This window comes from Lytechinus pictus, chromosome 5 (assembly GCF_037042905.1).
Source record: "Lytechinus pictus isolate F3 Inbred chromosome 5, Lp3.0, whole genome shotgun sequence".
NCBI classification, from domain to species: domain Eukaryota; kingdom Metazoa; phylum Echinodermata; class Echinoidea; order Temnopleuroida; family Toxopneustidae; genus Lytechinus; species Lytechinus pictus.
The window spans coordinates 557,501-582,859 of NC_087249.1; the positions used below are offsets into that span (position 1 = coordinate 557,501).

The 25,359-nt window shown below is 37.9% G+C and overlaps 1 protein-coding gene across 2 annotated transcripts in view; it reads left to right on the top strand.

The window, feature by feature from the left end:
• Positions 1 to 25,359, top strand: part of LOC129262614 (transient receptor potential cation channel subfamily M member 3-like) — a 32,413-nt gene that overhangs the window by 200 nt on the left and 6,854 nt on the right. The window contains exons 1-21 of one of the 2 annotated variants that reach the window (XM_054900751.2): positions 2,109 to 2,751; positions 5,182 to 5,276; positions 6,192 to 6,354; positions 9,774 to 9,987; positions 10,901 to 11,040; positions 11,568 to 11,745; positions 12,801 to 12,975; positions 14,122 to 14,245; positions 14,412 to 14,484; positions 14,989 to 15,089; positions 17,089 to 17,226; positions 17,719 to 17,802; positions 18,481 to 18,624; positions 19,449 to 19,678; positions 20,133 to 20,355; positions 20,788 to 20,937; positions 21,598 to 21,789; positions 22,219 to 22,347; positions 23,026 to 23,137; positions 24,016 to 24,161; positions 24,708 to 24,882. In XM_054900751.2, the coding sequence (XP_054756726.2) occupies positions 2,584 to 2,751; positions 5,182 to 5,276; positions 6,192 to 6,354; positions 9,774 to 9,987; positions 10,901 to 11,040; positions 11,568 to 11,745; positions 12,801 to 12,975; positions 14,122 to 14,245; positions 14,412 to 14,484; positions 14,989 to 15,089; positions 17,089 to 17,226; positions 17,719 to 17,802; positions 18,481 to 18,624; positions 19,449 to 19,678; positions 20,133 to 20,355; positions 20,788 to 20,937; positions 21,598 to 21,789; positions 22,219 to 22,347; positions 23,026 to 23,137; positions 24,016 to 24,161; positions 24,708 to 24,882 (3,154 nt within the window). In that variant the 5' untranslated portion in view covers positions 2,109 to 2,583. Of the gene's footprint in view, positions 1 to 2,108; positions 2,752 to 5,181; positions 5,277 to 6,191; positions 6,355 to 9,773; positions 9,988 to 10,900; positions 11,041 to 11,567; positions 11,746 to 12,800; positions 12,976 to 14,121; positions 14,246 to 14,411; positions 14,485 to 14,988; positions 15,090 to 17,088; positions 17,227 to 17,718; positions 17,803 to 18,480; positions 18,625 to 19,448; positions 19,679 to 20,132; positions 20,356 to 20,787; positions 20,938 to 21,597; positions 21,790 to 22,218; positions 22,348 to 23,025; positions 23,138 to 24,015; positions 24,162 to 24,707; positions 24,883 to 25,359 lie in introns of those variants that run through there. The other variant, XM_054900750.2, reaches the window with a different exon arrangement.

The following is a 25,359-nucleotide window of genomic DNA, read 5'->3' on the forward strand; positions in this document are numbered from 1 at the left end:
TAGTTTCATCAAAAGAACTGTATATTTCCTATACACTTTATCATGATTTTAATACCAAAATGTTAGGACATTTATTTACAACCTTTTGTAACCTTTTCACTCTGCATCTGAAGATTACCATTCATGAATGCCTCTGGATAATTCATGTATATTTCGTGTGTTTTAAATGTGAATATCTATTTCTTTCAGAAAGTTGGATCAGATTGACACTCATGTGTGGCATGTTGCATTTTTCTTTTCTTTTCAAATGCACAAAGAATTACATGTTATGTTTCATGCAGATTGTCATTTAGAGGATTGTGGATTCATAGATCCTGGTGCCATCTTTTGTTCACCACTTATGGTGTGTATTCATTGTGTGAGGGTGTGTGCGGGTGTGTGTGTGTTTCAGTGTGATTTCGATGAATATACAGAGAGGTTGCTGATTTCAGACAAATTATTGAAATGTAATCAGTCATTCTTGGATAAAACGGCTGAAACTCCTATCTATAGTTATTGTAGAGCTCTGCGATCGCCAGAGACACTTATCCAGCTCATATCGGCTTGGATTATATCAAACTTCAAGTCTAGTTAACCAAAGTCTAACGAAACAAAATTAAAAACCCTGCCCTTTTATGGGACCGTTATATGTTTGTCTTTTCTATATTTTCGGGGGGTATAGGAGGGGTGTATCTCCTTCTTAATGAGGATTAATGAACAATGAACTAAATGAATGAATTATTAAACAATATCAATGCACTTCAATGGTAATGCAGGCCATGATTTCTCAAACAATCATGTTACAAAATCCACATTAAGATGGCGATAGTGAGAACCGAGAGGGAGAGGGGGTGGGGCTCCGGGAGGGGGTTCCTTGCATGTAACGTCTTTGTAAAGTAATTATTAATTATTTTTCCTTGTTCGTTTGTTTGTTTTTGTTTTTGCTATTGTTGTCCTCCATCCATTTCAAGCGCGCATAAATTCAGCTTCATTCCTGCTAGTATTAAACAAATCCTTATCTTAAATTGAGCAATGGTAAGAGCATATCATTAAAATCTAGGGCTGTGTAAGAGCGTCACATAACAAAGGAAAGGTAGAAGTCATTTACACATGAATTGGTCTCTTCCGGGTTTTTTATATGTTATAATGTTCTTTTTTCATAGTAGACATAAGGCTCCAAAGACTAACTAACTGGGTCTTCCCCTTCCCCTACATAGATTTCTTCATCATTAGTCATTTTTTGTTCATTTCTGGACAAGACCCAAATATTCCAAACTGTTAGTCTTAAAAATAAACCATTTTACGAAATACATGTATACGACCCAAATAATCTATCAACTATAACCCGCCTGTTAAAGTATGATACTAGGTTGTTTCAGCGTATTCATGTCTTCAACACTGTGCATACACGGGGGAGGTTATCAGCTCATTATTATAGTTTGTATTGCTATCATTTTAATATTTTCAACCCTCAAGAAAAATGAATTAATTAATAAGTAATTAAATATATGAATAGATGAGTAAATAAATAAATTAATTAATTAACAAAAAAATAAGAAAAGGAATCAGAAAATATTCAAGACAAGAAAACAAGGAAAGAAAAAGAAATGAAAGGAAAAATGGTAAAAGATCTAGTTGTTTTCTGGATATTATTTTGTCATAAAACTAGATTAATCTTTAATGAAATCAACCTTTGTGAAGCGCCGTCACGATCGCGGTGCAGCGATTCTCACTCTCGCCTTGTAATGAGAGGGTCGTGTGAGTGTTCGAATCCCTTTGGCAAAGCATCGATCTACACTTTGCCACTCTCCCCAGGTGTTAAATGGGTATGCGGAAGCCAAGTAGTATGCCTGGCAACTGAGTTTGGATTTTTTTAGGAAAGTTCCCTCTGGAGTGTAGAAAGCAGTTGTCATTGGCCGTGTAGCATCTAAAAGACGTCGAAATATTATGATGATTTTGTTACTTCTAACTCGCTTTCGCTTTTTTACGAAATCCCCCCACCCCATATGCCATCTAGGTGACTGCTAATAATGGACTTAGAACATGGTCTGAATATCAAAGACTATAATCCTTTCAAGTTTGATCTGGTTTGGCTGTCGACTCATCAGCCCCCTTACCCCCACCGGATCATGACAAATTTGAGGTAGCCAAAGCTTTGGTTTTAGTTTAGCACAATCCTTGGCTTAACATACATTGCCAATCCATCATGGACTTACCCAGGAAGATCAGAATAACATCGTCACGTCATTGTTAGTTATTTGCTGTAACATCTCTTTATTATCTGATCGATTTCAATATGATGGCGTCATCAGTGAAGGTGAAGAGTTTGAAAAGTTTGCAGTTATGAGAAGGAATGGTTGTATTTCAACAGACAACGACACCAATTGACGCGTCAGCTTTAATATTCATCAGTGAGGGGCAGATGGGTGAACGTTATCGTTTATTATGACAAGAAAGGAAAGTGTACTGAGAAAAACAATCATAGATTTCATGCATTCTAAGGCATCTTAAAAAACAGTACATAAACAAGCCGGATAACCTATAAAAAGTTTACTAATCATCTGTGCTTGATTTCATGTCTTATCGTGATCATTGACCTCGAACATGGAACCAATTAAGAAGTTAGGCCCGTCGCCATCGAACTCTGGAACATCAAAGAGTAATCGTACTTTCAGTTTACCAAATCAAGAGGAACATCTATCTACAAGGTGGTATACACGAGCTCAGAGCCTTACTGATTCATCTTCTCCATGTTCGATTGGTCAAGTCAAGGTTTGTCATCATTCAAAATATAATAAAACATTTATTTGTTGCAGTCGTCATACGTATGTAATTGATCACAGTGAACAAAATAGCGCATTTCATTCCAAATGCATAGGAGAACGATGAATTTTAACATAACAGACTTGGAGAATGCTCATAGCACAATTATCTGCATTATAATTATAGGGCACAAAGAGAGATTAAAAAATACAACAATATTTTATGGGATTTGTTAATAGAATTTTCATTAAAGTCATTCAAAGTCAATAACCCATTGCGTTATTGAAATAGATTCTCCGATCTACAGAAATCTAAAGGAACTGTGCTTAATGAAACTCTAAATCTAAGGTTTTATTTAAACTCATATACAAAGCATGCAAACTATAGATGGATAAATCGCACATAATAAAGACGGATGTTTTTATTTAATTCATCACATGATTCTGATGAATCTTACAAGGTCAATAGAAATGTTCTCTAGACATGTATTTCCTGGAGACTGCTCATGCTGGAGGAAGTGCCCTCTTCCCCTTCCTCGGACGTGACTCTATCAAACAACCAATACACATGATACATACAAAATGTGGAGAGTTTCATCGAGGAGGGGCATTCGTGGACCTGCTGATTACCCCTATATTGTTGTTACCCCAACTCACCCCCCCCCCAAAAAAAAAAAAAATCCTTCGGATATTAAACAGTGGCAAATAGATCTAAAATTTGTAAAGGGGACATTCACTCAAAATTACGTTATGTGGGATTTTTTCATAAAAAGATCATGAGGTAACAGAATGTTTCGTTCATGGACTACCATTGTAATAATCTTTTTTGTGACGTCACACGCAAACATTTGACCCATTAATCCTTTGCCATGTGACTTTTTCCATAAAATGTCATTATTGATGTTCATGCTTTTGTTGTATTTGTAGTTTTGTGTCTGTTTTACACCCCTGTCTATAGTTAAGTTACTCGGAGAATGCGAATTTATAAGTATCAGCTTGTACATTTATCGGTAAAAGGTGCACTAATTAGGATAATTATCTCAAACTTTTATTATGAATGCAAAGTGCCTGGCGTGATTAAGAGCAAGGGAAGTCAACTGAAGATCGAGAGGGGGAGAGAGAGAGCAAGAAGAGAGGTCAAACAGGCCCCTCTATATTGAATTAATGTGGTAACCAACAGTTCCTGTTTTCTGAAAAAAAGTAGAGTCATCGTTTGTTACCATGACGATATAGGGATTGTATGATTTCGTTTAAATTTTTGTTGGTTTGTTATAGCCGTTCAAGTGAGTGCGGTACATTTCTTAGTGTGTTTTTTCGTACACATTGTGGTCAATAACGATTTGATGATTATTTTGCTTAGATTATAAGAAAATGGAGTTCAAGGATATTAAGATTTTATGGAATAAACCATACTCAACGTCTAACAGATAGATCAAAACATCGGTTTCATGCGAGAAAATATGAGTGTGGTAGCTCTGAGGAGTACATAGAGGATATTATATTTATCAAAATTAGAATATTTACTTGGTTGGTGTTTTGCCACATCTGAAAAATATCATCCAGGATCATAATTAAATGTTCATAAAAAGTATTTGAAATTTTTAAAAACGTTTAAGCAATGTAAGATCAATTAAAAGCTCATTCAACAATATCGATACCAATTATTTTTGAAAAAAAAATGTTCAAGCTTATTTTTACTTGTAATGCTCAATACATTTTACAAAAAAAGGGGAAATATGGATCTTTTCTTTTTTATGTTATTCATCATTTGAAACAAAATGTAAAAAAAAATCAAGTTCTTAAAGAATGGCTTTGAAAAGAGAATTATCCTTGATTTCATCATTCTGAAAAATTTCTTACACAAACTTTGCAGGCCTGGACAAGAAAATGTTATATCCGTTAAACACTTTAAACCTTCGACAGGTGTACAAGATACATTAAGAAATGCGATCAATCTTAATCATGATAAATAGAATAAAATGACGCCACAGTGATCAGGTGTCAAATCAAAAGAAATTTAATCGTACTGTGTGTCTTTTTTTTGTCTTTCAAGCAGAAAAGTTGAAGGAAAAAACCTTTGAGTGTACTTTCATATAGACTTACCACCCATGCCATCTAATCCAATGTGTATGCATGCTTTCTTGACACAGGCATAATTATGTTAAATATGTCAAAAGTATCATTAAACTTGTGGAACCAATCAAAAGATATACCCATTGTATAAGAACCTGATTCCAAATATCAATTTATATATTTAAATTCATGGATTCCCGGTTACAACTTTACCAAGAAAGTAATATCCATGATTAAATTTGTTTGGTGAGCATGGTGAGTGGAGCCTGTTAAGAAATTACATATGAAGATCCCTCCTCTCTCCCCCTACCCCCCTCGCTCGGATGCCTCTCTCTCATTCACTTCTCTCCATCTCTCATTTGTACAGTGCTATCCATCCAGAGATGAGACCCTCTTCATCAAAGAAAACTTCTTCATGAGAGAATGTGTCAAGTTCTGCCCTTCAGAAAATGACGCTACCAAGTAAGCACATTCTACTTCATTATTTTCCTATATCCTATAACATGCAAACATCATTATTAACGTGGTCATGCGGTTTGATATCAGGCATCAGAGGGCGTTTCATCAACATTTTTGTCCGACAAGTTGTCAGATCTGACATCTCTCATTGCTTCTGATTGGCTGAGAAGCACTGTTACTATCGTTACTGTCAGATAAAATGGGACTTGTCGGTTAAAACATCCGACAAGTAATTTCATGAAGCTCTCCCCTGTTTTTTACTTGTTTTTTTTTTTACTCATTATATTGCTGGAAAATAACGTTAACAACGACATAATTACGTTATTGTTGTTATCCTCTATTATGTGCTTGAAATTATCTTTTTTTTATTTCATTCATAGATTTGTTGAATCATCCGTCCTTATTATCAACATTTATTTCATTCTGACATGTCTAATTGGAAGAATGAGAAACCGTGGTGAAACGCAGCTGTTTCAACGTAGGGTATACAGTAGATTCATAAGATTATACGAGGCAAAACCACAAATACATTGTGCTTGTAGAATCCATAGGTATTAAATTATATGTAATTATCTATATATATTTAATTATCCACATTTTTCCACCAGATTATCTCATTCAACAATAGTAGATCTTCTATCGGGCATTGGAAAGTAAATTAGCATGGATTATTGATGAGTTTCCTCATTCATGTATTGATGTAATATTCCTTCATGTCCGATTTTTTTCGTACATCAATACATTTCATAACAACATTTAGACGGAATGTATCAGGCATGTCAGGAATCAAAATCGGGATTGGACAGCAGCTATCATGTAGGCCTATACATATATATATATATATATATATTTATATATATATATAAGCAATTCCAAAGAATATAATGACAACATTTATTTTTAATGAATCTCTTTTAGATGTAAATGTGGTCGACTTGAGGAAGGTCACCTTGATGAGAATATTGGAATTGAGAATGGATGTGAGTCGACATGGAGTCCAGAAACTCATACCAAGAAATCACAAACAAACTCATTTGGAGAACTGGAATTTCAAGGTCCATGGACCTCTACACGTGCTAAGGTGAGTTTACCAGGCTTGACTAACATTTCGGAGCTTGTCTAAGAGGCTGTTCACACCGCAAGGGGGGACCGTGGGCGGACCGTGGATCGCGCTATCGTAGCGCGATCCACGGTCCGCCCATTGGCATTCGCCGGATTCACACCGCAGTGAGATAGCGCGGTCTATCGTAGCACCCCCTTTTTTGAGAGGTCCTGTTGCCATGACGCGTGACGTCATGAGGTCAGAGCGGTCAAAGATTTCGCGCGCTATTACGAACCCGTACTAGTTAGTTGAGAGCTCGATATCGCTGTGCCTATTATGCTAGCCGGCCTACGTTTATTTCATGGCGTTGTATACATTGTGCATGTATTTCTAATAGAATGAGTATAAAATTCCCCGCGTGTAGAACGATGACTTCCGGCGTGCTATCGTAGCTCGGGTTCACACCGGCAGAGATAGCGCGATCTAGCGCGCGCTAGACCGCGCTATCTCTCGTGGACCACCCCCAAGAGGTGCTCCAGTGGCACGCCGTTTTGGCTCGCCGTGGCTCGCTGTTGGGCGGACCGAAACGACGTTGTACCTTCCACACCGCAGAGATAGCGCGATCTAGCGCGCAGAGGTGCTCCAGTGGCACGCCGTTTTGGCTCGCCGTGGCTCGCTGTTGGGCGGACCGAAACGACGTTGTACCTTCCACACCGCAGAGATAGCGCGATCTAGCGCGCGCTAGATCGCGCTATCTCTGCGGTGTGGAAGGTACAACGTCGTTTCGGTCCGCCCAACAGCGAGCCACGGCGAGCCAAAACGGCGTGCCACTGGAGCACCTCTTGGGGGTGGTCCCACGGTCCCCCCTTGCGGTGTGAACAGCCTCATGGAGGCTGTTCACACCGCAAGGGGGGACCGTGGGCGGACCGTGGATCGCGCTATCGTAGCGCGATCCACGGTCCGCCCATTGGCATTCGCCGGATTCACACCGCAGTGAGATAGCGCGGTCTATCGTAGCACCCCCTTTTTTGAGAGGTCCTGTTGCCATGACGCGTGACGTCATGAGGTCAGAGCGGTCAAAGATTTTGCGCGCTATTACGAACCCGTACTAGTTAGTTAAGAGCTCGATATCGCTGTGCCTATTATGCTAGCCGGCCTACGTTTATTTCATGGCGTTGTATACATTGTGCATGTATTTCTAATTTGATTAATCTAGATTCTAGACTCTTGTATTTTAACTGTGTTTGTGGACGTGATCACAGCAGGATCGCAGCACGATGACTTCCGGCGTGCTATCGTAGCTCGGGTTCACACCGGCAGAGATAGCGCGATCTAGCGCGCGCTAGACCGCGCTATCTATCGTGGACCACCCCCAAGAGGTGCTCCAGTGGCACGCCGTTTTGGCTCGCCGTGGCTCGCTGTTGGGCGGACCGAAACGACGTTGTACCTTCCACACCGCAGAGATAGCGCGATCTAGCGCGCGCTAGATCGCGCTATCTCTGCCGGTCTGAACAGGCTCCATGAGAGATAGCGCGATCTAGCGCGCTCTAGATCGCGCTATCTCTGCCGGTGTGAACCCGAGCTACGATAGCACGCCGGAAGTCATCGTTCTACACGCGGGGAATTTTATACACAGTTAAAATACAAGAGTCTAGAATCTAGATTAATCAAATTAGAAATACATGCACAATGTATACAACGCCATGAAATAAACGTAGGCCGGCTAGCATAATAGGCACAGCGATATCGAGCTCTCAACTAACTAGTACGGGTTCGTAATACTGCGCGAAATCTTTGACCGCTCTGACCTCATGACGTCACGCGTCATGGCAACAGGACCTCTCAAAAAAGGGGGTGCTACGATAGACCGCGCTATCTCACTGCGGTGTGAATCCGGCGAATGCCAATGGGCGGACCGTGGATCGCGCTACGATAGCGCGATCCACGGTCCGCCCACGGTCCCCCCTTGCGGTGTGAACAATTATCCTTACATATTTTTTTTTACTCCAGTTGGCGATATAAATGCACATAATGGCAATTTTAACAAGTTGAGCATTATGGTATATTTCTCCGACCTACTTGTGCACTCCAAAAAATATTGGATAAAAATGCTCCATGAGGGTTATTATGTGTCCTACCAACATTGAGCAATTCTTTGGGCATTTTCATTTATCTAGTAAGATGAAAATTTTGCCCATTCTAAAGTAATTGCTGCTTATTTTTAACCTCACCGGGCAATATGCTTCTCGCATTGGGTAAAATACGGCCCATAATTACCCTCGTACTGGTTAAAATTAGTGTGCCCACTTTAAAATGCGGTGGATAGACGGCAATATTAGTCTTGATACGTTGGTTTTTTGCTGGGGCACACCGTTATCCCGATACCCGGAACCAATATTCATTTGAAATATTCGTTCTCTTCACTTGTAACAACTTACTAGTCAAAACTAAAGACCTAATTACATTTTTTTTTTAATTCTATGCCAATAAATCTGTATCGAGATAAAGAACCTCCGATGAGGAACGGCGTCCTCCATTTTGATTTGTACTCTTTTTTTTCTGAAGGATGTTTCTCCAGACTTAAGAATTTACTCTGAATCCGCAAAAAATAATTAATTTATAAATATGACGTACAGATCCCATTCATCTTATTCTTGATAGGACTAATCATTCCTTCTTGACTTCTTCACATATTGGGTTGGCAGAAATCTATCGTAGATGGATCTTTAGACATGCAATGAAGTCGAGGGATCGCTGAATTTCGGGAGACAGACTTCTGGCCTGCAGCAGCAATGCACTGTGACAAAATGAAGCCAGTGACATTGTTCATATGACTGTCCCCATTGTGTCCTCTTCTTTAGAGTCAATGCATAAATTAATTCATTAATGTTTTATAGATTAGGCATGATATTACATGGAGTTTTTATGAATGACAAACACATTTTGATCCTACCAATTATAGTCCATTGTGTCATAGTGGGAGCAGATTTACAGAAAAGATACCACTCAGAAAAGTATAGCAAAGATGGTCCGTAAATAATAATGATTTGTCAATTCATCAATCTTTTTGCATGAATCTTTCCTGCAGTGTAATTTAAATATGATTCAATAAAAAATACCAGAACTTTTAAGAATATAATGTCATGTAAGTCATAAGATTTTATCCTGTCAACTGCATCGGCCCTGTGGTAAAAAAAATCATTTCCCTGGACAGCTGGAGAAACATTACCAGAAAATTGTTACCCGTGTTTTTCTGTATTAAAGTCAATGAAATGGGTTTGTTCAGCATGTTTTTTAAAAAGCTTTATGTAATAGGCCTAATTTCTTGAAATATCGAAGATTAGTTTCGGGTCAGGTCCTCGACGCTTCTTCAACCAATTTGTAGCAAGAAATGGCTCGGGATTGATGATTGGTACAGAAGAACTATAAATGTCGTGTCTTTCCTTTCTTTCTACCAGTACGTTCGATTGTCACACGACACACCAGCTGAGAAGGTATTAAGTCTCCTCACTGAGATGTGGGGTCTCAAGAAACCAAAGCTTCTTATTGAGGTAACAGGTGGCGCCAAAGACTTCGTCCTACAACCTAAACTAAAACGGATCTTCAGTAAAGGTATCATCAGGGTAGCTGTGTCTACGGATGCTTGGATTCTCACTGGTGGTACTAATACTGGTAATTGGATACTTGTCAAAATTGTTTACATCCCTTCCCCTACCCCTATCTCTTACCTTTTCTCTATTTTGTTCTCCCTGACTCAATCTCCATTTCGTTGATTTTGAGTCTCCCTGCCGCCCCTTGTCCCTCTTCCTTACCAAGAGTTGTTTTTTCAAAATGCCAGCCTTCAACTTGAGTAAGATTAAACGATCCTATTCGGCAGTATCAACAACTGACAAACTATAACTAACATTATTTCATTTACATCCTCGGTTAATCCTTGTTCTGATTTATTTCAATCTACCTCTCAAACAATGGTTGTTTATCATCATTTATATCCAATCACAAATCTACCAGTGCACTCATGAAACTCATAGAGAGACAGAGTCATGCCTAGCCCTGTCTAAAAATACACCCCCATTCTCTTCCAAACTTCCTTCTTATTGATGATAAGAAAAAGGTATCGGTTTTTAGTCGCAAAATTTAAGTGGTATACCCCCCCCCAAAAAAAAAAAAATGCTTCTGGCTACGGCCCTGTCGATTTGGCGAAGCGATGTATCATTATCAAGACCATTCTTCCTTTGAACTCTCCAAGGATATTCGTCAGTTTCCTATGCTGTGGGCAGAATGTATCTCATGATCATGCATTCAAGACATGTTAACATAGATATATGTAACATACGATTTGATATTCTTCCAAAACTCAATGTCGAAATCTATCATTAGACATGTTAGTCAGCCGCCATCTATTCCGGCAGAGACATCTCCAAAATATTCTTCACCAGTGTTGTATTACCCGATCAGCTTGAACGCACCGTACTCATATTCCTTGAGTTGTGACTTGATTTAAAAACTATTTTCTTGTGAGATCATATAGCATATAGGTATCTTGTTGAGATGTTGTGATGTCCTTGTTCGTTTTTGCCATTAGGTGTAATGCGTCACGTTGGAATGGCCGTCCGTGAACATTCGCTACGATCACGACAGAAGATCAACGCCATCGGCGTCGTACCTTGGGGCATCGTCGACAATCGTGAAGACCTCATCGAAAAACGTCAAGATGTCACCACAGTGAGTCAAACTTTACCTTTTTTCCCATTTACTAAATCTTTTGACATCTGAGAGGTTTATGCTACAACTAAAATTGTCAGTTAAAAAAAATGGATCTTGATTAATTTAACAAGTCTATTGGACTTTTTGTCTGACGTTGGCTCATGGGTATTACGAACATGACGAAAGAGCCGCTCACCGTGGTCATGGTGACGCACAAGAACTAATAATTAAAAGCGCCTGTCACTTTTTCGTATTTATTTTTATATTTTGTCATTAAGTTTTGATCATAAAACCGTTATACTGTTATACAAAAGTATACGGATTTGTTTTCCAAAAGTTTTAACCAACGAATTGATAGGTTTTACCTCCCTGAAATAATAAAAGCACTTATAATAGAGAGAAGAAAAACAGCAACAACATGGAAATCGAACAATAAAATTTCACCCATCAAATGCTTGATTTTGTTTTTCTTTGTTTTTGTTTTGCCGTGTGAAGTTATTTTAGTTCGTTATCATTTTTTGTGCTTTACTTCCATTTGTTTTTAGCCACGGATCAAGCATTATCGATTGACTAGTTCTGATCGAGCATCAGGTGCATCCTTAGATCCTAACCATACACATTTCATTCTGGTTGATGATGGCTCAGTGGGAAAGTTTGGTGTCGAGATCTCACTGCGATCAAAACTTGAGAAACTCATCTCTAGCAAGAAAATAGATGCCAATAGTAAGTTTGTACACTCTTTTATGTTTTTTGCTTCACAGTGTTTATGCCTGCCGATACGCTATGGCCTTTGAAACTCTACTCCAATTCCCGATACCTGCATAAAATGACTTTCCTGGTCTCGCAATCCCCAGAGATGCATTACGCCATCAGTCCCCTGGTTGTTTACTTACAGGTAAGAAAAAGAAATAAATGCCTCCTTCTATATATCGTTCTGAAACGGAGAACGTTGGCACAATAGAATCATGAGTTGAGTTTTTATTTAGAGTTTGAAGGGCAGATAAAGTGGGACTTTTATTGGTATCTGATCGCGACCCGGTTGCATAGTCATTTTGCAATCCAATGGCATCTTCTAACATGTCTAAGGAATTCTTGATTTCTATTGGCTGTTGAGTACAGTTACCATGGCAGTTACCAAAGTAGTGCATTTCGTGCAACGGGACCCAGGATATTTCAGTTGGCTTTATCAACCCAGTAACAATAATAATAAAAATAGTGATGTCTTACTGAACGCACACACCGTCCAGAGACGCTAATTGCGCTATCGTATCGCAGCAACAGTTCTTTGGATATACATAAATACCAACTAGAAATATAAATGTACATGAATTTTAAAAAGAGGGCTTAAGTTACTAAGTTAAAGTTTTGCATCACCCATTGGAAATTTCTAGCTACATCCTGGTGGGGCATGGTGCCCTCCTGCTTGCTGCTCCGTTCACTGACAAGTTAAGGGACAAGCCCGGTCAGCTCAGTACTTACAGGAGCTCTCGCAAATAAGGGTACCAGCCCCAAGGCAGTCGGACCAGTGAGTGATGATAAATAGAATGTGATTTACATGTCTGCAAAAAAAATATTGATAATTAATAGGGATTTAGTTCTTGAAGGCACTTCAGGTTGAACTTTGAAAGTGTCATGAACTTTAATGCAGCGGAGTGACTGATGAAGTTGATTCCACAACTTGGACGAGAAGGACCCATCCCCAAGAATGTCGGGTACGAGGAACCAGAAGCAAATTGTCACTTCCAGAGTAATGATTATTCCATTGTAACCTTCTGCAGGTGATCGTCCAGTTCCAGCAGTCTGTGTGTGTCTTGAAGGAGGTGTAAACACTATCAAGGTAGTTCTTGAGAATGTCACCCATGATCCACCTATACCTGTGGTCATCGCTGATGGGAGTGGTCGGGCTGCTGATCTCATCGCGTATGCTTACAGAAACAGCTCTCCAAAATCAGGGTATGCATATCGCTTGTTTTTATTTTTTTTAATGGGGAAAGGAGAACAAGTGGGAGAAAAAAAGAAAGACGTAATAGAGGAAGAAGAAACTAGTGTATATTGTATTATGTTATATTATATATATATTATATTACATTACATAAATATTTTTCATAACTTTATGAAACATAATTTTCTGAGGGCATATGTGTTCATCATTCCTGGTGCTTGCAATGTCTGTTTAATGAGATATATAATCCTGTTGTACTAAAACATCCCGTTTTGAAGTCAATATACACCAAATATATTTCCTCTCACTTCAGTTATTATTGCTTTATGTAGTAACATGCTTCCTTTTCATGACTACTTAATGCGATTGCCCGCTTTTAATGTCTAAATATTAAATATTTCCAGTCAATGCTTACGTTCGCATTTTTTTTCGTATAAAAAACTTTCATCTCGCGCTTCGCGCTCACATCATTTAGTTAGTGAAATATGTATGGTCTTAGTGAATTCCTACAAACAAGCCTAGTATGCTCCTCTTCGGGTCTGAATTTCGCGCGCCCACTAAGTGACCCAATTTTGTTTTGCTGGTGCCCCCCCCCCCCCCCCCCTATGCCGTGACCCACGGTACGCCACTGATTGAACGGCTACATTTACTACTCTCGGTGCGTCTAATTATGAGTTTAATCTTTGCATCTTTTAGTTTTTGCGACTACAGTGAGTCGTTACCCTCTACTTTATCCACAATTGGTGATCTTTCATAATGTCTGTCGGCAGGTGCCAAATCGGTTATCTATCAATTTTATTTCCACAATCTACAGTTGAAATAAGACCTTTGTTGATTAGTGATTATTAACGAACCTCATGAATAGAAGTTTATCAATTTATTTATTCAAAATTTGATTATGGTTGTAAAGATTCCACTCATAATAGATCTAGATCTACGTCAAAACACAATAGATTCCCTTTTTAAAAAAAGAACAGATCACCAGCCATGCTTAAAGACGTGACGAATTTAATACCACCTCGAACATAAACTAAATGAACGATAAAGGTCCACTGATCATGCTGATTCTGATGTTTTATCTGTTTGTCTACATAATACCTGTACGGAAGGCAGTACGCTCTTTTATTATTAATCTCTCCTTCTCCAATATTCTATAGACAAATATCATATGAAGCTCAGGAGCAGTTAAAGAAAAGGATTTCAGCGGCATTTCCTCGAGAGAAGAACGTTCATAGTTTCCTACTCAAACAACTCCTGGAAGTAATCAAGCAGAAACCACTGGTGTGTATCCAATCAGTCTAGCATATATTGCTTTACCATTTAAAACGTCGGTCAGGCTAATATTTTTTGTTGTTGTTTAGTGTTTTGTGTTTTGTTTTGTCAAATCACTTGCATTTTGCTAGTATTAAATGATGAAATTCTGCTTATATTGTATAATCCCTCTTAGATAACTATATTCAGCATGGAATCGGACAACAATATTGACATCGATTCAGCAATCCTATCCGCTCTTCTGAAAGGTAAATATTACAATTGTGTATCTATTAGAAAATACAGCGGGACAAGACTTTAGTGTTGGAATGGTGCCCCTTCTAAGATCGGGGTTAGACTTAAGATAAATAACCCTTTCTCTTACAAATTTTTTACACTACCCTGCAGGGTCTTTTTGTTGTTCGTTGAATGAAAATTGGAAGGGGGTTCCCTAACATTTTGTTTATTGTTTTTCATTTATTTTTCTCCTTTTTTCTATACTTAGTTCCTTATGTGAGCCATCTAAGAATGGCGTCCTCCCCCATTCCAAAGAAATGTTACTGATCCTTTCAACGTGCCAAATGCAAAGGAATACAAATATACAATTGGTAAGCTACAGTATCCCTAGAAACCTTTATGAAATAGGATCGACATACCGAAATAAACATGATAAACATAATAAAGGTTGCCATCGTTGTCCGACTGATAAGCCTATGACTCGTTGTTTTCACAATCTTGGTTTGATTGATTTGTGTTTTTTTTTTTTTTTACAGCGAGCAATCTCTCGGCTCCTGAACAGCTAAAGCTATCACTGATCTGGAATCGAGTTGACTTTGCTAAAGAGCACATCTTCACAGATGTTTCACGTTGGGAGGTTAGTATGCTAATATTCATAACTGATTCATTGATTACGACGAAGATGGCGTTGTTGACTATACGACAATTGGGACCTTTCGCAGTCCTCACGGACGCTAATATTAGGGTCCCCTAACACAAAAGTTAACGCTTAATCATACACTTGATTTTTAAGATTGATTGTGCATTATAGTCATTAGAATCAAACGTAGAAAACTGCTCTACAATCAATGCTAAACTTTGTGTTACAGGGGGGTTACAGGCCCTACAGATCTGCTTTTCGTGTGCAAAATCCTTTCCGCGACACCCACCATACATGCGTGTATATTACGACTGATGGCTGGAGATATTCGAAATGCAGGACCTAAAATAGATTATGACATGGATAAGAAAGTGGTTTTTCAAACAAATTGAGTACATATTGAGTGAGGAAAAACTTACTGAATGAAGGCCTAGATATAGATCATTACAGTCCATCGAATCGATATTACATTTAATGTGGATTATTGGTGGATCACTGGCAATTGATTTCATGGGTCAGATCAACCTCTCCAGCCGAAAATTTCGCACGCGTTGATACGTGCACAGCATATGCAATACGTTTGAACTCGTTTCTTTTGTTTCTTTGTTTCTTTTGTTTCTTTTGTTTACTCCTTCTACACAAACGATATGCCTCTCGCACACGATGTAATGGGCATTATGTTTTACTTTCCCCAGAAATGGGGGATTAGATTCAAATTCCGGGGGGACCACTTCCATTGATGAGTGGATACCAGGCACGACCATGAGGTTTCGAAAAGTACCCTAAACAAGGGAAGCAATTATTTTCCATATTATGAAAATGCATCTCTTAACAAGTATTTGGCTTGTGAAACCCTACAAGTATTGGATATATATCCCTTTTTTCAGCATTTTAAACATCCTTTTGACACCCTTATTACGTTACATAGGCCTATAAGTAACTTACCTGCCCACTCTGTCCCCTTTAACGCGTGTTCGCTCCTTGTATCCACTAATCAATGGAAGTGGGCCCCCCGGGCGGCCTCTCGAGCTCGAGGAGGAGTCAAATGTGGCATTGGAAAGTCGTCCTCAATCGGATATATCGCTGTTACCATAGTAGCAACCAGAATTTTGCACACGAAACGCATATTGAATGTTTCCGTCGCAGATGCGAAACGAAAAAAAATAATCTCATGTCACACAATTTGCATTGCAGGACAGAGTTTTACGACCATGATGACGGGCCCAAAAAGTATCTTCCAAAATGAACTACCGTCGTAAATAAGCGTGCGCGTCCTCAAACGAAAGGTCGGGAATGGCGAAGACAACGATCCCACTATTACTGATTACCTCTAGAACAATACATGAGATTTTGAACTCAGAATGGGTCACTTCGTAATTTTGATTGCGAACTTTTACAAAATTTACCACAATACCTTTGCAGGACCTAAACCATCCCTTTGAAAGCCCCACTCCCATTACCTGATTACCAAAACAATTTAATTGAATTGAATTTATTTTCATACTTCACAAGATAGCAAAATAATATAATACAAGAAATACATTTGATTACATACAAAATATAACATGTATAATGGCAGTAAATAAAGTGAAATATTAAGGAACCTGCATAAAAAACAGAGCTTGTAATGTCTGCAGGTTTGTTGTGAAAGTCTTTTGGCGGACAAACGGGTGGTTCAAGATTTTGTTCACATTCATATAATATATATATATATATATATATATATATCATATATATATATATATATATATATCATATATATATATATATATCATATATATATATATATCATATATATATATATATATATATATATCATATATGTAAAATAAAAATAATCTGCTTCGGCATATGGAATAAAATAATCACAAATGGTTTATCAAATGCCGTAGAAATAAAATCGGAGAGGTAAAGTCAATATATATATATTGATATTGGTGACGTTGCATTACCGATATTTCTCTCTTTTTTCATTTATTTATGTTTTGTATAACAGGAATCGGCTCTTGAGGAGGCCATGGAGATCGCTCTGAAGAAGAACCGTGTCAAGTTTGTCAAACTCCTCCTAGAACATGGGCTCTTCATGCAGAAATTCCTTACCAAAGAACGATTGGAATCGTTATATAACACATTGGTATGTATCTTACATCTATCAGGAGAGTATGCAATATGTTGCGATAAAATAGATTCGATAACACCGATCATTGAACACATCCATCGGTACGTAAGAATCGTGTTTTCTAAAATACAGTTGTGCTCGAAAGCTAGTGAACCCCATCACAAAATGCACTGTAGACAACAACACTACAATGTTCGGCGAGCCAAAGCAAACAAACTGTATTGAATGTTATATTAATTTCACCTGACTTAACAATCAAAACCTAAAACATGGCAGAACTTGCACACATCAAATAAGTTTATTTTCTGGAGGGGCTCATTAACCATTGAGCACCAATGTTGCCGTTTAGCTGTTCTTCGTGTAATACACTCACCAGTAGTCTGGTAAAATATGGACTACCACTATCATGACCACAAGCTCCGAAGTTTGTCAAGTTTGTTTCGATTTCTGCTGAGTTATTGAAGGGCTCCCTCATTGTAATCATTGCTCTGTTTTTGTTTCCCCAAGGAAAGTGACCCATTTCCATCTCTGTCATCATTGTCACGGTACGCCAACATCAATAGTGGAATGATTCGACTCCGTCAAATGCAGGTATGTCATCGGTGACACGACAATTTCTCCGGCGATAATTGCTCTGGGATTTTTTTTTCGTCTAAGATATAGGGTTAGGGTTATAATAGGGTTTTATTTAGGTTTAGAGTTAGGTTTAAAATAGAGGATAGCGTTAAATTCAGGGTTGAAGATGACCGATTTCATTAGTATGTGGAATTCACAGCAGAACAATTGTCACCGGGGAAAATGTCTTGGAACCATGTCATCACATCAGAGGAGTCCATAAGGCATTTAGCAGATCAAACCATGCCAACAGAGGTAAATTCGGGCATGAAATCTGTGTTCGAGAATGCAAAGTTATCCAAACTCAAGGGGTATTATATGTCGAGAAAAATCCACCAATAAAGACCCCCTAAAGACTTTGTCAGCGATGGTAAAATTACTTACCAATGGGGTGGTTGCACCCCCCTCCCACACACACACACCCACACATCTTCTCCCATACACAGAGAGACCTAATATATTATGTAAAAGAATTAAATAAATGATTGAAGATGTCACTTTTTTATTGCAAGAAAAATTATTACCACGTTCGGAGAGGAAAAATAAAAATAAAGTATTATATGAATGAATGCAGACAAAGTCTTCAAAAGTTTGGCAAGCTTCCATAATAAAGTGGAAATTAATATATCAAACACGCTTTTCCTGTCCTTTTAGAAACATGAGAGTAAAGTGTCTCTACTTGAGATTGGTATCATCATTGAGCATCTTCTTGGCAAAGGGTTCGAATCTGAGTACACCCGACATAGCACCCATAACACTGCCGTCTGTGTCAGCTTGGGTGAGCATACATGCTGCGAGGTAGGTATTATTATGAAGACACTTTAAAAATATGATGTGGTAGAAATAAAGTTCCATGGGTGTTTAATGTTGAATGTGACTTGTTTTGCATTTGGTCAGTAATTATGTTTACATCAATCTGATTTCGACCGTTTTTTCCTTCTCCTTTTTGTTTCCTGTATATATACGCAAATATTAATAGGTCTACAATATTTTTTTAATTTCCAATGGGGATCCACACTTTACAAGCTTTGCTTTTAGTGGACCCCCCTCATTTTCATTTATGCCCAATTTTATACTGTTTTTTTAACGAAGTAAGAATGTTCATCTGTAAGATTGTATCTGATTTATATTACTTTGTATTATGTTTTTAATTGAAATGGAATAAAGAATTTAATTGATCTACGTCAGAAATGTCAATGAATACATCATATTCCACTTGAATATGCACCAGGGTAATTTTATAATTATTTTTTAGCCTTCTGACAGGTCAAATTGGTTTAGTTTCGCGTCATATATGTGACGACACAACCCGAATATAGAGAATACGAACTACGTCTTAACATGCATAAGAAAAGAACGGCGATTCGGAAAAGAATAATGATGATGAAATTTGATAAACATGACTAAGTAGATATTTTTTTTCTAGACTACTAACATTCAACATTTTTTTCGGTAGAGATTTTTCTTACCTTTACAGTTTCATTAAAATTACCTGATAATCATAAATTACTTTGTCTAAATGCTAGACCCTTAAGCTTTCCATTGATCAATTGACGGTGCAATATTATTTCATTACATTTGCATTTCGATATTGAATTAAACGATTTCTTTCATCAAACCAGGGCGAACCGGCATCTGCTCATCTACACCATGATAACCCCTTCCCTTACAACGACCTCTTCATTTGGGCTATTCTTACAAAGAAATATGAGATGGCGTATCTAATGTGGCAGCTAGGTCAGGAATCCTTACCCAAGGCTTTGATTGGATTCAGGCTCAATTATTCCATGTCCCGCTTTGCTCGATCGCAATACAACACGGACGCGGCGGACCAGCTCACAGAACAATCTAGGTACTCTCAAATAAATTTATCTCCAGTTCGTTATTTACATATAGGAGATATACTTTACGTCAGCTTTATGAAAAGGCATAGGATTAGAATTCAATGGGTCAAGATCTTATGAGTCCATAGTAGTGTTTTAGAGACAACAATATGATGGATTATAATGTACACAACCAATATGACGATGACTGTATTCTTAGCAAATCTTAATGACCTCACTTCAAGCTGAGATTAGAACTTTTAAAGTTGCAGTTAATATTCATAAAAATGTGCTTTTTGATAAAATAGTTGTACTATTTTGATTAGGTTTGATTTGCACTGCGCCAAGATTAGCGCTAGTTGTTTTGAAGGCTTTACCAGCATGTTTACGTCTATTACCCAGTTTAAGATTTTGGCTAAATTCAATATGCATTTTCTTTCTTAACACTTCATCCATCAAAATATCCTCTTTTTCCTTCATCAGGTTATATGAGCAGCTTGCAGTGACTCTCCTCACCCAGTGTTTCGAGGAGGATGCAAGCTGCACTCGTCTCCTTCTCTGTGCCGAATTATCTAACTGGAGTCACATGACATGTTTATCATTAGCAGCTAACTTTAAACATTCTCGTTTCATCGCCCATCCATCCATTCAACTACTACTTAATGACCACTGGTATGGTCAACTAAAAACAATCCCTGGTCTTAAGGTATGTTTATTGATTTTTAGAAGCTACATTCACTGTTGCGATTTCTAACAGGCTCCGTTGACCATGAACTTATGATGTTTGCATCACTGACCCAATCACCCACTCCATAGGGTGCCTATTAAACAATTTTTTAAGCAACTCAATTTTAAAATAACACTAACATGTGTACAGTTAGAATTAATAAGATATCAATATCCCACAGAGAATGGATGAACAGAGTCATGTCTTGCCATTAAATTTCATCGAGAAAAGGAATGTGGAAAACAAATTCAGAGATGAATTTTCCCTTAATAATAATACTAGTAACTAACATAATAACAGTAAAGATAAATGCTGTTGAATTGTAAAAGCAATTTCGGCTTCAGTCAGCCGCAAAACAATAACCTAAAGTTTGCGATTACTTTGATGATAAATTCTCTTTTAATTTTGCAGGAGTTCTTCCAATGGTTACTGTGTACGAATGATGACGTAGATGATGACGTAGGACAGGGGGAGTACATGGTGACGTCAAGACGAAATACTCAGTTTGGTAGCAACGCGGAAACGAACATGATGAATGCAGACAGCGCCTCCATGAAAGTGGTATGAACCTTATTACGATCAGATGTTTAAACTGAGTGTTAGAATTAGAGGAATAAAATTAATTGCTGGCATGTTTGTACGCAGCGGGGGCGTGGGTGCTTACATTTTTTTTTTCTCTATCACTTTAGAAAATGCAAAAGCGCCCACATGACAATCTTGGTCGCTCTGCTCCCTCGTTTTCGAATCCTGCTCCCACCCCAGGGTTAAAAAAATCTGCATTCGGCCTTGATTGCTGGTTGTGCTTATTATGTTATTATAACTATTCAAATTACAATAAAATCACTTAAAACCTTTCTTGTGGAAAAAAATAAATCAAAACAAAAATCAAATTTTAGATGAACACTTTTTAAATGAATACTTTTTGCGAGAGTGATCACGAATTTCCTTGTTGACCATAGTAGATTGTGAGACAAATGAATACCCTCTAGCGATTAATTAATTTGTCTTTTCTCATTTTTAAAATAATATAACACATTGCTAATGCTAAGTACTACGCTCACAAATGTCTGCATGGTATTCAGTAATCAGATGAATCAGTTGGAAGTCAAAAGGAAAATTCAAATTAAAACTGAAGCAAAATCATATTGGTTAATTACTGCCAATGCAAACCAATGAGAGATCACCGCGTTCTGTCTTCCAATTTTGTTTCTGTTATACCAGGCGTATGAGCCACGCCCTAGTGTGTTACGATTTCCAGCAGTCATCGAGGATCGATCAATGGGCGTGGTCAATCCACAAGATAAGACTGGTAGAAGGAATACCTTTCAGGTTGACCAGGAGGGCCGAGAGTCTTACTTTCAGAAGGTTCGAATCATCTTCACGGCTCCTATCGTCAAGTTCTGGATCAATGCGGTAAGTTTTACAGTTTTACCTCATCATCTCTTTCATGAGTTTCAAAGTAAAAATCTCGGGAGATCACCCAGTAATTTTAGTGTAACTCCCGAGTGATTTTCATTTACTTTGAAAGGGCTGTTATACGTTTTTAAAGGCATCTTGATATATTCATAACAGTTTTGCAATATCAGAGCTGAGAATTTCGTGTTAATAAGAAATGAATAACGGATCCATGCCAGAATTCTATTTCCATAACGATTTCATGACTATAAAATACGAATTTTATGACAAATAAATCACGCGTACTAATTTCAATTTTATACAATCACCAATATTGTGGAAGTAATCTTCTGCTATAGGCACCTTTGGTCTCTCGCCGTAATTATATACACTGGTAAGGTCTATGATGTACAACGTTAACTTTCATTCTCTTTCTCTTTCCTATAGATGTTTTATTTTCTGTTCCTGATAGCATTTAGTTACGTGGTATTAATGGAGCTCCATCCTAAGGTTGGATTGGTAGAACTGATTGTCTCTATCACTGTCTTTAGTTTAGCTACTGAGGAGATACGACAGGTTAGTATCTAGATGTCAATTCACATTTCTCTAGTGTGTCATGTGTCCATGTTTGTGGTACTTTTATATCGGGGATGGAACAAGGATTGACGAGACAAATAATGACATGCAAGCTTGTGAAAATAATAGCAAATAAAAGAAAAGGAAAGAATGTAATAGCTCAAAGGAACATTTCTGTGAAAAGCAAAGCGACAAAAAATGTCACCACTCCGAAGAGAGTTGAATAAAAATGTACATGAAAATCATATTTTATTGTTTGAAATGAAATATGAAAACAGAAATACTCCGAAAATTCTTTTTGCTCAGTTGGTCGTGGGCCCAGCAGCCACTGTGCAGCGCCAGATCGACGTTGCTCTATCCCTTGAATTGTTAAAAGTCAAACAGGGTAGCAGCAACTCCAATCTTTTAAGGTCATTTGGTCTGACGCGGCCGAGGCTTGAACCCCCGACCCTCCGGACGCTCTACCAACTGAGCCAACACACCGGTTGTCAAGGATGGCAAGCAAAAAAGAATATCTAGAAGGACATCCCCCAGGGCATATTCTATACTCCTCTTTTCTGTGATCCCATTAAATCTCACTCGAGAACATTATACAGTTGGAGTCCAAAAGTACAAACTACTCACGCTCGGAGAAGTATGTAAATATTTATTGTTAAATTTGATCGTTTTTATTTTCAGTTAGTAATGCAAGGAGACAGTGGTATACTTACCTTCCAGCAACAAGTTCAGATGTGGGCTTCGGATAGATGGAATCTATGGGACCTGGTTGGCATATTGACATTCGCCTTAGGTGAGATATACACTGAATAACTGAATGTAGATTTGTATTCCTTATTTTGTGATTTTGGGCCTACTGGTATCGTTTTTTTAATATTGTTTCAAGATCAATGTTACCGCTGCCACGAAAGGTTGATCCATAGTGCTAAATATATTATCTCTAAGATTGAGAACATAGGCCTATTTACGATTCAAAACTCTGTCTACTTGCTAATCATAAGGACCTCGCTTTTACTCTTTGAATAGTGGTCCTCCTATTTGATAACTCTCACATAGGAAATGTCTTAGTTTGTTCGCTACCAATAAGGGATCGCTATTCATTTGGTTATATGTAATGGATAGTGGTCCAAATGAAAACTGGGGAAAATTACTAATACGTTTACTCATCACATGGTCTACCTCCATTTAGTCTAATGCCATTCCGTCCATCCCTGAGCATTTCGTCTAAAAACCATTTGGTCCAATAACCATTTAGTCCAATCGTCACTTCGTCTAATCACCAGTTCACTATGACCATTTCGTCTCATAACCAGTTGGTCTAATTTCCATTTCATTTTCATTCATTTCGCCCAATTAACACTTAGTCCAATATTAGACCAAATGATATATGGACGAATGGCTATATTAGACCAAATGGTTATTAGACAAAATTTTGAGTGGACGAAATGGCAATTAGACCATGTGGATAGTGGACGAATTGATGGTAGACCAAATGATAGTGGGCGAGCTGGTAATTGGACGAATTGGCTTTAGACCAAATGAAAATAAACCAAAACTGGTCCTAATGGATAGTGTACACGATTCTAAATATCATGTTTTGGCTTGTTTGACAGGACTCTTTAAGTCAGTATATCATGGATCACCAACAACTTGTTTTCCCCTTCCATGCAGGGTTTTGTATCAGACTATGGGAAGGTGGTTTGACTACTGGTCGGATGCTGTACATCTTAGACATCTTAGTCTGGTATGTCAGAGTTCTTGATATCCTCAGTGTCAACAAGCTAATGGGACCCTATGTTAACATGATTGGAAAGATGGTAAGTCAAGCAGAAATCGAGCTCTTTGATTTTAGATTCCAATATTACAAATTGTGGTGGCATTTGAATAGTTTTCATCCATAAAATCTTTATGAACAATTGCAATGTGACCTTTTTTATATCTAGCGCCCCTCTCGGCGATTCCTACAAAGATTGTATTGTATCCTTAATCAATCATTTCGTGCTTGGGAAAATGTTTCATGAATAAAGAAAATAAATTACGCAGATATTTTAATGGGACACCTGATCAAAATAAATATTCATGTGAAATCGAAAAGTTTATCTGTGATTCTAATAAAAACACGTTGCATTTCATATCTTCCACATCATAACTGTTATTAGGCATACACATTTATATGATCTAGTGATAAATTGAAATAATTTACATTCACTTTGTTGGATTTACCAACACTTTAAATAAGCTTTTACCTGATGTGGAAGTAATTTTCAAAACTTGAACATTATAACTTCAAAATAACCATAGTAACTATACTTATTAAAACATTTTGCTCTGACAAAATCTCCTTGTGATTTACTTTGGTTTAGATGAGTGATACAGCCAAGTTCATTGTCATTCTCTTCGTGTTCTTGGTGAGTTACGGTGTTGCAAGCAATGCCCTGATGAGTCCTATGAAGGTATGGGATTGGAATGTTCTTCGTGATATCATCTATATTCCATACTGGCAAATATATGGAGAACTATTCATCGACGAACAAGATAGTAAGTACAAGGGGGAAAACGATGTTGATGGTTTGGGTGACGATGATGATGACGGCCGCGGTGGTAGTGCGATTGTTGATAATGAAGACGACAACAACGAAGATGATGATGGTGATGGTGGTGGTGGTGGTGGTGGTGGTGGTGGTGGTGATGGTATTGGCAATATTTGTGTTGTGGTGGAAATAGTAGTAGTGGTGATGATTATGATGACGTGGTGGTCAAGGATGATGATGATGATGATGATGGTGGTATTGATGATGGTGGTATTGATGATGGTGGTATTGATGATAATAGCAATGTTGAAGGTGATGTTGCTGGTGATTCTGCTATTGGTGGTTATAATGGGGATACTAATTTATGATTTAATTTTTGAGCTCTCCAATATGTTTTAAAAATAGGCAGGCTGTAGACATCGTTATCATTATCAAACTGTCTACAATACTTTGTCTTTTGTAGCTCAAACATTCTTTTTGCTCT